This window comes from Pseudonaja textilis, chromosome Z (genome assembly GCF_049901715.1).
Source record: "Pseudonaja textilis isolate UNSWEBS1 chromosome Z, rPseTex1.2, whole genome shotgun sequence".
NCBI lineage: Eukaryota > Metazoa > Chordata > Lepidosauria > Squamata > Elapidae > Pseudonaja > Pseudonaja textilis.
In genome coordinates, this window is record NC_142008.1 from 101364875 (window position 1) to 101379630 (window position 14756).

Genomic DNA, 14756 nt, shown 5'->3' on the forward strand with positions numbered 1-14756 from the left:
GAGGCTTCTACCTGGAAGCAGGGGGAGGTGAATTGCACAGTTATTTAGACCCTGGTTCCTTGTCAACTTTACGTAGTTAACAGCTACAGAGACACAGAGAAATGCTGGAGGAATATGATATAGTTAGAAAAGCACATTAAAATCTAAAGAAAGCTGCTAGAACATCTAGGCATCTATCTAAAAAGAGAGAGAAAATGTAATGTTTCAAATCATCAAGCATGATTTATATGCAGAAATAGAAAATACAACAAACCTATTAGAAAAAATGAATCCAAAGAAGTCAGCTATGTGGAAGATAATGATTTTCAGCAACTAGGTAATGTATGAGGAATCATGTGACTGATCCCACAAAGATCTTCATTTGCCATGCAGGTATTTGCAGAAAGACACACCGGTGTATCCCAAATTCTGTGTCAGGCCAGCTTAATAGGTAGCATTTACATTGTTTTAAATTAATTATATTATTAATAATAATCAACTCTAAGGCAAATACACACCATTCCCCAGTTGCTCACACATTGACAGCAGATATAAAAGAGATGCTTATCTGCATACATATTTACCACTGAAATTACTATCTTGTAGATTTATTTTTGCTTATCTCAAACACACATTCAGCAGTTTTTCTAGAATTCTCAGCATAATAGTATGCAAAACTGTAATACTGGTTTAGCACTTTACCATTACAAAGAAGCATGAAACTCACATATATTTTATGTGAAGTTACTAGATGTCAATAATGCTAGATGCACCAACTATGAAAGAACCATTTTTTTCTTAATATGAAGTATTGGTTATTAGTTTTTCCCTCTATTTTGCCCATTTTTCTAAATATAATCAAAGTGCGTATGCATTGTTGGTACATTCCAAGAATGTGTGTGTGTGTGTGTGTGTGTGTATATACCTGTATGCATACATTTGTGTGTGAGTAGTACGTGCATACATTGTGTGTGTGTGTGTGTGTGGGTGTGTGTGTGAATGTGTACACACATACACACACATACACCATGCATCTAATCAAAGCATCTGAAAGAATGTTGCAAATTTCTAGAACCCCATCCAAAGAAAGTAGGGTGAAAAATCTAACCATATGGAAGACAATTGTAAACTACTCTCTATATACACATCTGCATGTTATATAAAATCAAAATGGGCTGCACCATTAAAATATTTGTTATCAGCAGTCCTAGTCATTAAAGAAAATTGAACTAGGTTCAGAATTGCAATCCAAATGTGGATTAGAATACATTTATTTTATTGGTAACTAAGTATAATTTTGCTGGGGGGGTGGCATTGGTTGAAGCAATTCAGTACATAAACACATTTTTAAAAGTTGTGTTCAAACTGTTACCAATGGATTTAAGAACAACTGCACTCAATATACATGGAGGGAAAAAACTTTCATTCATAATCCCATGAGTGACAAGAGTTATCATCAAAAGTGGTTCTTAAGTGGCCAATGATTAAGGTCAGGAATATAATCAGCTCATTGTAGGCAGCAAATTGCAATTCTATGGTTGGCACCAAAAAGATATTTCTTCCTAATAAGTTTTTCACATAGCTTTCACCTTGATCTGTTTCATTTTCATTTGCTTCTTTTCAAGTTTTTTCTGTTCACGGCGCAAGGCAGCCTCCTGTAGGAAATAAATTATTGGTTTTGTATGACTATTGGATTCTGTGTTTGATTGCAGAGCAAAGACACCAAGGAAATGTAGCAGATTGTTTACTGTTATGAGATAAATACTAATTACTCTTCCACGCAAAAATCTGCCTCTACTACTTTGGAACTATGTGGGTGATCAAAATATCTCTTTCACTGCTTTCCATGCAATAAAAAATGGATCTGCTTCCAAATGGATCTCTTTTTATAAATACAGAACTATTCAAGCACTGAATTAGATACCATTTCCCCAGCTTTGGCAAGATTAATTTATAACTTCCTAAGGAACCGAAACTGGCCCTTAGATCCCCTGCTTGATTGTAAACTATAAAAGAGGGCTTTGCTGCTACTAATAGAATTGTACTACACAGAGATGCTGGTCTTACGCAGAGCTAACAGTAATGGGATTTGATGGATTTTGGCTTAATATGACAATGTAAATCAAACACAATGTTTTCTGAGCCATGATTTGTCATTTAACTCTGTTAGTGAACAAGGTGATTACAGCCTATTGAAGACTGTAGCTTAGTTAACATATGAACGTAGCTAGAGAATTTATCCATATAAAGCAGGATTATAAGCCATGCATCTTACAACAGAAATGCAAGCAGAGAATTCATCCACTTTAAAGCCTGAAAAGGAATTACTGGTACTATAGTGTCCACCAAACAAACCATGAAACAACTGCCTTTCTCCCTCTCCAGAAATAAGATGAGGTGACAATGTCTGTTGTTACTCTTTCCAGGAAGACTTCATTCTCAGCTACTACAGGCTTCTACAAATAACTTGCCCAAAACAACTTTAATTAAGACAAAGGATTCTTCTTAGAAAATCATGTGAAAGTTAGAAGTCTTATTATCTCCTCTAAACATATTAGAGGTAGTTGTTGACTTATAACCATGCATTTAGTGACTGTTCAAAGTTACAACAGCACTGAAAAAAGTGACTCACTACTGATCCTCCAACTTATGACCATCATGGCATCCCAGGGTCATATGATCAAAATTCAGGCACTTAGCCATCGGCATATATTTATGACATTTGCAGCACCCCAGGTCACATGATCACCATTTGCTTCCCAGCCAGCTTCCAAAAGTCAATGGGAGAAGCCAAATTCGCTAAATGACTTCCCAATTCATTTAACAACTGCAGTGGTTCATTTAACAACTATGGAAAAAAGATCATAATATTGGCAGCGACTCATTTAACAACTGCCTTTCTTAGCAACAAACTCTGGTCCCGGAGTTGGGGACTACCTATAAAGGACTGCAATTAGTTTGTGCTTTGGAGCCCATTTAACATGGGTTGGCCAAATTACAGAATGTACATTTTTCCTCCCAGACCAGAAAGCTTAATTGTTTATAATATTAATCACTGGAATCTTCAACATTCTGGAAAAAAGAACGTGTGAGCAGGTGACACTGGAATGCTTTTCTGCAGGGGGATTATACATAAATAAAAGATTATATATATTTCTGTAGCATATTGCTTGTAGCACTAAGTGCAGATATCTTTGAATTGTTTTTGTTTATATATGTTTTGCTCATGGTTGTCGGGCTGGTGATGATATAATTTTATAGTGTAAGTAAGATTCTTGCAAGGAGCAAATTTATAGTTTGATATGCAGAACAAAATTTCTCATGCAAGTTGCTAGCCCCATGTCAATCATTTTATGGTAATGATCTTAGCAACTTCCCTAGTTTAAAATGGCTCCTATAGGCCAAGCATGCTTCTTCTAATATAGTAAGCTTATTGAACAAAGTACCTCTAGACGACGCTGCTTTTCTGGATCTTCCTCATTCATGATTCTCTCCTTCTCTGCTCGTTTTTTCTCTTCCCGGCGGGACTGGGCAGCCTCTTGTCTTTGAACATGAGTCAGTTTCAGGAAATTTTCTTCCACACGTGCTCTATTTTTATCTGCTTTCTGTTTTCCCTTTGTCCCAAAGCAAGAAGAAATGCAAAGTTATATATATAAACACATAGTACAGCAATCAGAAACTTTTTTCAATTGGTAGGAACTATTGTAAGATTCCCCATGACAGCATGGGCATCAAAAACCTAAAACATTTATTAATGTCCCAACTATTTTGATATTTCATGCAAAAACATAAAACTCATGTAAGATTTAGTTATTTGCAAGATTTCAACTCTTATAACAGGTTGTTTTTTTTTTAGTTTTGAAGTGAATTAGTGCCATCTAGTGGAGTCATGAACAAAGGTTTGACATAATACATCAAGCAATATCATAACAAATTATTTGCAAAGATAAAATCTTAAGGAATTTGTTTATTAGAATCTGAACCTGAATTGGGTTTGAGGCTCCTATAACACATTGATCTAATAAAATATTTGTGTGAGACAAACGTGACTTTGTATCATTTATTATCTTATTATTTGCTGACTGCTTGTTCTGGAGACTCAAGACAGTAGTTCCATGCAGAGGGAAGAACAGCTCATATTTAAGCTCCCAACTCTTCCTTTCTTAGATTTTGCACCCAATCCAAGATATGGCTAATTTTTACCATAAAAAGAAAGAAGCTCCCAACCCATTCATATTGTGGAAAAATGGTCCAAAATTCTGGTCCTCTAAAGGTACAGCTTTAAGGTATGACCACAATTTGGATCAGGCTTTCCATTATAAGAAAGTTTGCTGTTAAGTAAGTCATGTATGATTTTGCAACTTTTTTTCTCACAATTGTTAAGTGAATCACATTATTGTTAATTGAATCACATTATTGTTAATTGAATCACATTATTGTTAAGCGAAGTTTTGCTTGTTGAAAGCTGGCTGGAAGGGTCTCAAATGGTGATCTCATGACCCAGGTCATGGCAACTGTCATAAATACAGGCCAGTTGTCAAGTGTCCGAATTCTGATCATGACTGTGGGGAAGCTACAACACTATAAGTACAAGGACTAGTCATAAGTCACTAGCAATTGCTAAACAAATGGTAGTAAGTCAAGGACTACTTGCAATGTTAATGATGATGCATTTCCCAATACATCAAGCTTTCCAAACAAAATCTAACGACTTGTTTAATTTCAATAGAGATGGTGTTTAATGATAGTAATAAGCTGCTCAGCCATAAAATTAAAACATGATTGCAAAGATTGCTAAAGAATTTCTTCCAAGTTCAAGGTAGGAAGTGCAAATGAGGTACATGAGGGGGAAAAAAGCCAAGCTTCAGAAATAACTTAATTAGCTGTGATTGGGAGATTAAAAAAATACCTTAAAATCATTATGAAAAGCTCAATGAAAATGTAAAAAACATTCCATATTAGAATAATTTGAAAGGGGGTGCAAAATAAAACTAAAAATAAAAGGGAAAATATAAATCGAGGTATATAATATAGACACATTTTCCTCTCACACTGTTGTAACTCAGGGCATTCTTTAACATTAATGGAGTGAGAGTGACACCAATAAGGTTATTTAGAGAATGCATATTTAACTATGGCATTTTCTGTCATTATATGTGATGCCACCCACCAATTCAAATAGTTTTAAAAGAAACTGGACAAATTCATGGAAGATTGAAATATCAGCAGTTACTCCACTTTACAAAGATACTAACTTACTCCTAGACTATAAAAGTATATTTTGAAAGCCCACTGCTAAAGACCAAAAGGAGGAGAGGAATTTCAACTTCCTATTCACTTTGTAACATTTTTGAATACATCCAACAGTCCCCTGGACATTGATGCTGAGTCAATTTGGCTGCTTGGAATGAAATGGTGGTAGAGCAGAAAGGAATACAAATGTACCTGAGACATAGACTGCATGGATTTTAAAACATTTTCATTATATGAGCCATGTATGTACAATTAGCATAATGATATACTAGGTTAACATAAAACTTACTTCTCTATTCAGACGGAACTTTTTTGCTTTATCAATAGAATAAATAACCATGTTCATCAGTGGCAGCAGAGCTTCCATGTCTTTGGGGGAAGTGTTGCCCGAACCTGGTACTATAAATAAGAAGGACATTTCTGTTCAGACTTATTGTGAATTAAAATTTATAGGGGTGTACAAATAAGAGTCACCATGATGCAGTGGGAAAGGCCCTAGACAAGGACTGGGAAGTCCTGATTTAGTCATTCCTTAGAGATGGCCTTGGGTGACCTTGGCCCAGTCATTTGCTTTTCAGTCCTGAATTAGTATCAGACTCTATGACAAGCTGGCTGAAAAACAAAACTCATTGCATCATACACTGATAAGCTTCACTCTACAACATAAGCAAGAGCAAAACAAAAGACTCTGCAACTAGGTAGGATAGATATAATGAAGGACAACTCTAGGAACCAAACTTAGACATTTTTAATAAAGTCACTTCATCATTCCAATCTGCATTTATCTGTAACACTCCTGATAGAATCATTGAGATGCTATGGTAGAAATTCATATACAGTGTAATTAACAATTATAGCAATTAAGAGATATTTTATTCTACTTAATATTAAATGTTAGGCAGCCAAATCAATTTACGGTATTTTTAAATAGCCAATAATAGCGATGTCTCTGCTAAAATTCCCATAAACCCACCATCTTTCCTTTCTTTAACTACATTTTAACCCCATCCTTCTGCCAAATTATAATTGGAGCCAAACAAATGTTAGAAATATAATCGGTCCTAAAGTCTAAGTTATACTCTGATTTTGAGATATACTCTCAGGGATAACATTCTATGTTTTCTAAGGAAAGCTATTCAAAACAGGAGCCTATTCTTACCATTAAAAGTAAATAGCAGTGTCTTTTTAGTTTCAGGCAGTTTCAAAGGCTGGCCTTCCCTGGATGAGAACAAAAAGAAGCACTGGTAAAGGGATTTTAAAAACTACCAAAAAAATGGCAACAGCAATATCTACCAATAGAAAGTTACTTCATAGTAGGCTCCTATATTGGGTGAAGCTGCACAAGCGTGACAGCAAAGGTTATCTTACAAGATTATAAGTTGTAAAATTTCTTGCAAGAAGGAGCATCATTAATCTATGGCAAGGATCTTCAAACTTGGCAAGTTTAAGACTAGTGGACTTCAACTCCCACAATTCCTGAGCTAACATGACTGGAAGAGGAATTCTGGGAGTTGACATCCACAAGTCTTAAAGTTGTCAAGTTTGAAGACCCCTGATCTATGGCAATAAAAAGTCAGGAGTCTGGTAGCATCATTTGTAACTAATATATTTTATTAGAAGGTCAATAAAATAATATTTTAGAAACCATTATTCATGCTGTTTGTTATTGTACTGAAGGGCCTAACAAAGAACACTTATGATCCTGGTAGAATTTCCCATCATAAAGCCCATTGGAAAGCCAGGAGGAGAAATCTAGCAACGGCTTTTTTGGTCATTATCTCAAAAGATTTAGTCACCAGGAGGTACCATTCTAGAGACACCTCTCCCATGTAGGAAGAACAGAACAAAGGAATGCAGGATCTTCTTCATCAGCAGCAGAGGATCTGTAATTTATGTTATCTATTGAGCACGAAATAAGCTGTAACAGATCCTTCTCTGCACTTTGCCATAATTAAATGTAATAAACATTTGTGGTACTTAAATGCTGTAATCATTTAATGCAGCACTATCTATCTATAATGGCATCTGGACAATTATTGGAAGAGAATCCATTGCAAATGCTCATCTTTCCAATAGCTACAATAGGTATTAATAGTTGGGATAGTAGTATCACATTGAGCTCTTTTACTTAACACCCTTGTTCAAACATGTCTAATACTATATTCAACATACTGTAAAATATGCTCTATTGCTGAAGGGATAATCATTCCCAACTCATGACTATTGTAACCAGAAATGTACAATACAATAGCTGTCAGAGTATGGTTATTAAACTAAATTTCTCCTCTAATTTCCCTTGTGCAAATTTTAGTGCAATATTCATTTGGAAATACAAAAGCATATTTTGTGCCATACTCACTCTTGCATAAGTTTTGGACCAGAAAACTGGTCTGAAAAATGAATTGACTCAATCTTATCAGCATAATGTGTGAGGAAATGGATCATCTACCAAAATAAAAAAATATTTAAAATATTAAACATAGCAGCATATCTATCTACACACACACACACACACACACACACACACCATTGGGAAAGGCTAGCAACCATTTCCCTGTCTTCACTGTGTATGCAAAATACAGGTAGTTGTCGACTTATTAAAGCAATTGGAAGCTGAGTGTCAGTCAATAAGTGATGTAGTCATAAAATGCAACTACACAATCTCTGCAGTCCTGACTGCTGTCATTAACTGAACCACAGTTGTTAGGCAACGAAACTTCCTGCCAGCTCCACACAGCCAGGTCAGTTGGGAAGCTAGCATAAAAGTTACAAGTCCCAGGCAGTTTACAAGCAAGTCAGCAGCAGGTAAATGGCTGCTGCTAGGTAGGATAGGGTGCGGTAGGATAGATAAGGATGCAAGGAAGGTGTGGGAACACTCAAGAAGAGTGTGTGAGGGAGGCATGGGAGGCTTGTAGAAGGTGCAAAGGGGTGCATGACTTGCACAAGTGCAGAGGGGCTAGGGGAGATTGCACAGAGGAAAGAGACTAATCCCAGCATTTTGCAATCTGCCCTGTCAGCTTAACCCATTAACTTTCTGGGGAAACTGATAAGAAAAGTTGCAGTTGGTGATCACAGGTGCTACAACCGGTTGTTAAATGTGAGCCTGCTGCCAAGTGCCCAAATTGTGATCATTTGTGACCACAAGGATGCTAGGATAGGTAGAATTCCGAGAATTGCTTATAACCACCATCCATTCAGCAGCATCCTAACTTCAAATGAAAGATTGATAAATAAAGAACTACCTGTAATTTGATAATATTTCCAACAACAGTCTTGCTGAATTAGGGTAAAGTTCTAAAAATCATCCATGGTCTCTAATGACAGTATCAGCAGTATACTATCTCTGGAATTGGAAATTTTATTTAACTCTCATTTTCTTTGACAGACCTACCAACTGTGTGTTTGTTTTAAGCAGAAATTAATTCCATGAGCTTAGTAGCAAAACAAGTATGTCATGGCTTTTGTCTATGGATGAGATATGGCAAGGTATGAGTCATCAACAGTAAAAAAAACAAAGCATCAACAATCTGACTGACATCATAAATTAGAAAGTTATCATGTAGCTCATATCATGCTAGAGATATTCTCTAGGAATGTTTGATTTGAGTTCATCAAAAGGAATCAAGTTGAACTAGCCAGACTTTGGGTCTATGAAAATGCTGTGTACAATCATTATGTAAAACCAAACTGTGGGACAAATGAACTAAGTATACATTTGCCCAGAATTATTCAGTATCTTCACAGAACAGCCTGATTTGGGGTAACCTTTGTTTCAGACTTAACCTGTTATAACCTATGGCAATACACACAATACTCATTTACCAATTATTCTGCCAGCCATATGTTTATTTCCAAAACTGAATGCTCAGTTTTTCAGAACCGTTCAAGATAGAAAATACTTCATTTTAAAACAAATAAACAAAACGAATAAGGATTTTCCAATGCACAGCAATATGAAAATTTGTACTCTTAATGCGCTCATGAGAATTGAGCATTATTGCGACTTTAATATTTTAACTATTTATTTTACATTACCTTTGTATCCATCATTCCTTCTGTGACCTCACCCATTTCCGATAAGATAGCCAGTGCTTCTGGGAGCCCGTACTTTGCCCCAGTTTTGGGTTTATCGCTGCAGAACTCACTCTGCCAAAAAGGAATTGCTATGTTATAAGGTATATCTGCTATTTCTTGCACAGTTAAATGTCCGATCGACCTAATCCAAACTCTGAAATTGATTTAGGAACTTAACAGTTAGAACAGGGGCCTGTAACCTTAAACACTCAAAGAGCCATTTGGACCCAGTTCCCATAGAAAACACTGAGAGCCACAAAATCTGGGTGGGCGTGGCCAACTCACCGTCATTCACTCCCACCTAGTCACATGACCACTTCCCCAGCTATGCTTACCCAGGTTTTGTGGCTCCCAATATTTTCTTTTCTCTAGTAAACTGTATCTCTCTCTATATATATACATATTTCTCTCTTTCTCGCCTTTCTCTTTCTCCCTTTTATTTCTTTCTCCTTCTCCTTCTTTCTCTCTCTCATCTCTCTTTCTCCCTCTCTCTTATCTCTCTCTCTCATCTCTTTCTCCCTCTCTCATCTTTCTTCCTGTCAGCTTTCTCCCTTTCTCTCCCTCTCATCTCCCTCTCTCTCTCTACTCCTATGTCTCTCTCTTTCTCTTTCTTTTTCTCATTTCTCTCTCTCATTTCTCTTTCTTTCTCATCTCTTTCTCCTTCTCTCTCATCTTTCTCCTCTCTCTCCCTCTCCCTTTCTCATCTTTCTCCCTTTCTCTCTCTCTCCTCATCTCTCTCTCTCTCTTTCTCATTTCTCTCTCTCTCTCTCTCTCTCTCTCTCTCTCTCTCGTGTGTGTGTGTGTTCCCTCTTGAACCATTTCCCAAAACAGGCGAGGGTTGGGGTTTTTTTTTTTTGCTGATATTGTTCTTTCTTCTTCTTTGGGTGCTTTTTACCATATGATTTCAATCAAGAGTCATTTCAGGTTCCCAGATAAATGAAGCTCTTTTGCCCCCCTGCTGTGGTTCTCGGATGATCTCACCACTGGCTGGCCCTGCCCCTCACCCTCTCCTCCCACTCACTCCTCACCTGCCCCAAGAAGAGAAGGGCAACAGTGACAGATGGAGACTCACTCCATATTCCAGAGTGGGATTGAAGCACCCCTCTACCTGCCTCTTTTTCTGGCCCTTGTTGTTGCTGTGCGCACCTTGCACTAAGTCTAAGTGTGCTGTGTGAGGCTCTGCAAGAGCAACGAGCGGCCATGGAGGCGGCAAGAGGAATATGGGGAGATGCGCAACTTTCTCTCTGCCCCAAGACATTGGCTGGGCAGGCTGCGGATGATGCTGATCACTACTCTTGCAGCACCTTGTGCAGCACACTTAAACTTAGCACACTTCACAATGGGGAAGACTGCATCCTCTCCTCCTGGAGCCCATTACAACGCAGAGCATCAGCTGCAGCAGACTCGGCCAGTGTCTTGGGGTGGAGAAAAGCCGCGCATCTCCTCCAGTGGCCGAGGTGCGCACAGCACCAACAAGGGCTAGAGGAAGAAGCAAGTAGAGGGACGCTTCACTCTCACTCCGAAATACAGAATGAGTCTCTATCTGCCTCTGTCGCCCTTCCCTGCTCAGGGCAGGCGAGGAATAATTAGGAGAGGAGGTGAGGGGCAGAACCAACCAGTGGTGGGATCATCCAACAGGGAGACATAGGAGAGGGTTCAAAGAGCCACACACTGCTGACCCCCGAACTAGAACAAGACCCTGCTCAACTGAAAGAATAATAGCTTCTGATTACACAAGAAGAATTTGTTGCTTTTAGAGATTGTGAGATGTTCTAAATCTGAAATAAAAGATCTCACATTCCAGCATAATTTTTCACATTTAAAAAAAAGATTACAATAGAGGTTTTAAATCGCTATGTTTGCTAAAATAAAGATACATATAAATTGAAGATACATATAAATGAAACATAAAAAGCCCTTCCTTCATAAGATCTGTCCCCAAACGTTGTCATCCCAAACTACATAATGGTTCCCTGCCCAATTTAGCTATAAAGTTAATTAACTAGGTTGACATTGCAAATCAGACTTATCACAAACTAGAGAATGATGGCATAGAAGAACATGAGAGAAAGAAAAGACACGAGTCAGAGAAATCTGCCAATAGAGCTAATATAGTGACAAACTTTGGTATGTAAGTACAGGTAGTTCTTGGTTATATCCATTTGTTCAGTGACTATTTAAAATTACAACAGCCGTGAATGATGGTCCTCAAGAGTTCTGGCCATTACACCTTCCTCGTAATATGTGATCCAAGTGCCTGGCTTGTGATTATGACACTACAGTAAGATGTAGTTGCAGGATCACAGTTTCCAATGTTCTCTGCTGATTTTCCACAAGGAAAGTCAACATAGAAGCTGTCAGAAAGTCAGAAGTCACAGTCATATAAAGCCCTTGCTTAACAACCTACACGATCCTCACTTAATTATAGTTGTTCGGACTGCCAGAACTGCTGTTGCTAAACTGCAGTTACATGATATTGCACTTTATGACAGTGTCACTTAGTGATGACAATTCTGGTTGCAATTGGTGTCGTAACCCAAGGACTACTTCGTACATTTGAAACGGCCCCATGTTGAAACACACTGAGTAAATTCAGAGACTGCATATAATTAATTATGAGAAGACAATGCATTTACACAACACATAGTTAAGACAGTCCTGGACCATTTGTAAGGCTTCATACGTGTTTTAAAATTCCCTCATCTTCCTTCTTTAACTCCCAATTTTTTTAAAGTGCTTCCCACAGCTCCAATACATACCAAGTCCTGCATTTCCTTCTGAAGCCGTACCAAGGCTTTTCTTGTCCCAACAGCGAAAACGTAGGTATCCATATCATCATCATTCATAGTAACTTTTATTTGCTGGATAACACATGTAATAATAAGCACACATAGGTTATTTTGCATAAGCAGGTTAAACTAGTACAATAAGTTTGATCATATCGTAAAAAAATAGGATGATCTGAATAGCAAATGTCAATTTAGCCAAGACCAGATCATGTTTAAGGAGAGCCCCAAGATTATTCAGAGGATCTCTAAAATACACTATAGTATTTTCTCAGTAAAAGAATAATAACTGCAGAATTTATTAAAATAATGAAAAAGGAAGACAGTTTCTCATCTCATGTATATTTTCGGGAAGACACATTTTGTTTCATTTCATATAATATTGTAGAATACAAGTAGTGATCATTTACCAACAGTAATTGGGACAGGAATTCCAATGCTAAGCATCCCAATAGTAAGGCTGATGTCATGTGACTGCATCAATTTATGAGAACGAACAATCCTGAATGCTGTCATGAGGCACATCCCATGATCAAGTGGTTGGGTCCTCCTGCAAGTGCCCCCATTGAATCTGCTTGTTTGAAACTAGCAGAGAATGTTGCAAATGTTAATCACACGACTGGAAGATGCCGTGATGTCATATTTCAAGCCAGTTGCCATGTGCCTAAGTGATCACATGACTTTAGGGACATTGTAATGGCTGCAAATAGGACGTGTAATAAGTATCCTTTGTTCAGAGTTGTCATAACTTCAATCCCTAAACAAGTGGATGTTAAACAAGGACTACCTTAATATTATTAGGGATCTGTACTGCTGCCTACTTTTATTTGCAGCATGCCATCAGAATAATATTGGTCATTTCCCAGAAAAAAATAGTCTCCAATCTGATTATAAAATGTGCATATAATATACTTATTTTGATGCCAACTGACACGATGATAAAACCCACATGCTTTGACTCTGAATTTCTTTTAAGACACATGCTGCTTCTGGGATTTAAAATAAAATGTCAAAAACTTAAAAAATATTTTTTCAGCCATATGGGCTACAATGTGAACTTTTATAAAGAAAAAACAGAAAGCAGTGACTCCCACTGTGAGAGTAGAAGCATCACATATAGAGACCTAAAATTTTAATACACTAATCAAACAAGTGTTATGAATATAGTTCACTCAAGCTATTTTTGATTATAAAATTAACACATACCACTTGGTCACAGGCTGGCCTCATCATGCGTGCAAGAACATTCAGCAAGTCTTGTCTCTTAAGAAACTGAAAAGTAAAAAGTGAAAAAGTGTGAGAACTTCTCATCCCTCCATTAAGACTGGTAGTTCAATGAACATTCCTGATAATAATAATCTGTGCAAAAGATATGTTCTGGAGTTTTATTTTAATATACTTTTATGCTGCTTTTCTCCCAAAGAACAAGGCGTCTGATACATATTAAGGACCCAGATGGTGAAAATTAACTTCTACAGTCCAGACATCAAGCAAGACAAGATACGCTCAGATGTACTTCCAGACTACATACAGGGCCTATCCATAACATCCATACCTAGGAGAAGCATTAAGTGAACAAAATTAGAGTACAAGATTTTATCTTAGGACTCTTGCATCGTGCTGCCTTTTCCCAGGGAAAATGGGAAATAAGGAACTCCTATCTTGCTAAGCCACTGGAGGAAGGAATGACTCATTTTGGGGGATATGTTTTATTTACTTGCTTCCATGTTCCTCATGAGAAAGTGGGTGAAATAGAAGACGTGCACTAAGTATTTGGTTTTTCAGTTTGCTTTACAACAACCTGCACCTGGCAATTCTGCCCAGCATTAATTCCACTTAAGATTACCATCAACAAAATGGGCTTTAGTGGTACAGCAAATGTAGGAGTACTCTAAACCCAGTTCAGATATTGCAAATTCAAATACTGTTGTTAGCTGTGACTAGTTACCAGTTCTTGCCAACTGAACTAGCTCCCTCTCTTCGTAATATACAGTTCAGCCTTGATTATTGAAGTTTTTTTGCAAGGTATTTAATTATTAAATGTACACACTGCTGAACCTTCAAGACCAGTGCTGCATCTGCCAGGTTACTTCATGTGCCTACAACCTGAGATTCTCAACACAGATACTGGAAGATAAAACCTTCACTTTCAAAATCCTGACCTCTGAGAGCCTTGCCTGTCATCTATGATTTTTTTCCTCAATGTCAGAATAATAATTTATTCAGGCTCCAAGGTTTCAAAAATTTCTAACATTTTAACATTCTTTCAGCACAAGCATTCATTGTTGGTAACCCAATTTTTCCTTTTTAATACAGAGAAAAGTAATATTGCTGCTATTTCCAAACAACTGGCATTCCAGGAGCTTTATTGGTTTATTGCAAGACAATCCACTGCTAGAGTTGGAATTTCTTATACCTTGAGTTGGATAAGCATGCCTTCACAACACACTCTACCGGAACACCACAAATTATAGATATGTTCATTCTCTTGGTTCAGTTTGCCTGTACTTATAGCTTCTTTGTTTGTGCCATCATCACCTTGAAAGAAAGGATATACCAATTAATGGGCATTTATTATTTATACTGAGCTGCTGTTGATGATATTCCCAGTGAGAGCAAATTACAGCAACACATTATGCAAGTATTGCTGCTTTGTTGTTGTCT

General features: G+C 37.4%; 1 protein-coding gene across 1 annotated transcript in view; it reads right to left on the bottom strand.

The window, feature by feature from the left end:
* Window positions 1–202: 202 nt before the first annotated feature.
* The window catches only part of CCDC47 (coiled-coil domain containing 47), a 20801-nt gene continuing 6247 nt past the window's right edge, over window positions 203–14756 (bottom strand). The window contains 9 exon segments of the mRNA XM_087916825.1: window positions 203–1634; window positions 3426–3593; window positions 5522–5631; window positions 6392–6450; window positions 7592–7677; window positions 9268–9378; window positions 12066–12167; window positions 13299–13364; window positions 14509–14739. Of these exon segments, the coding sequence (XP_087772951.1) occupies window positions 1554–1634; window positions 3426–3593; window positions 5522–5631; window positions 6392–6450; window positions 7592–7677; window positions 9268–9378; window positions 12066–12167; window positions 13299–13364; window positions 14509–14739 (1014 nt within the window). The 3' untranslated portion in view covers window positions 203–1553.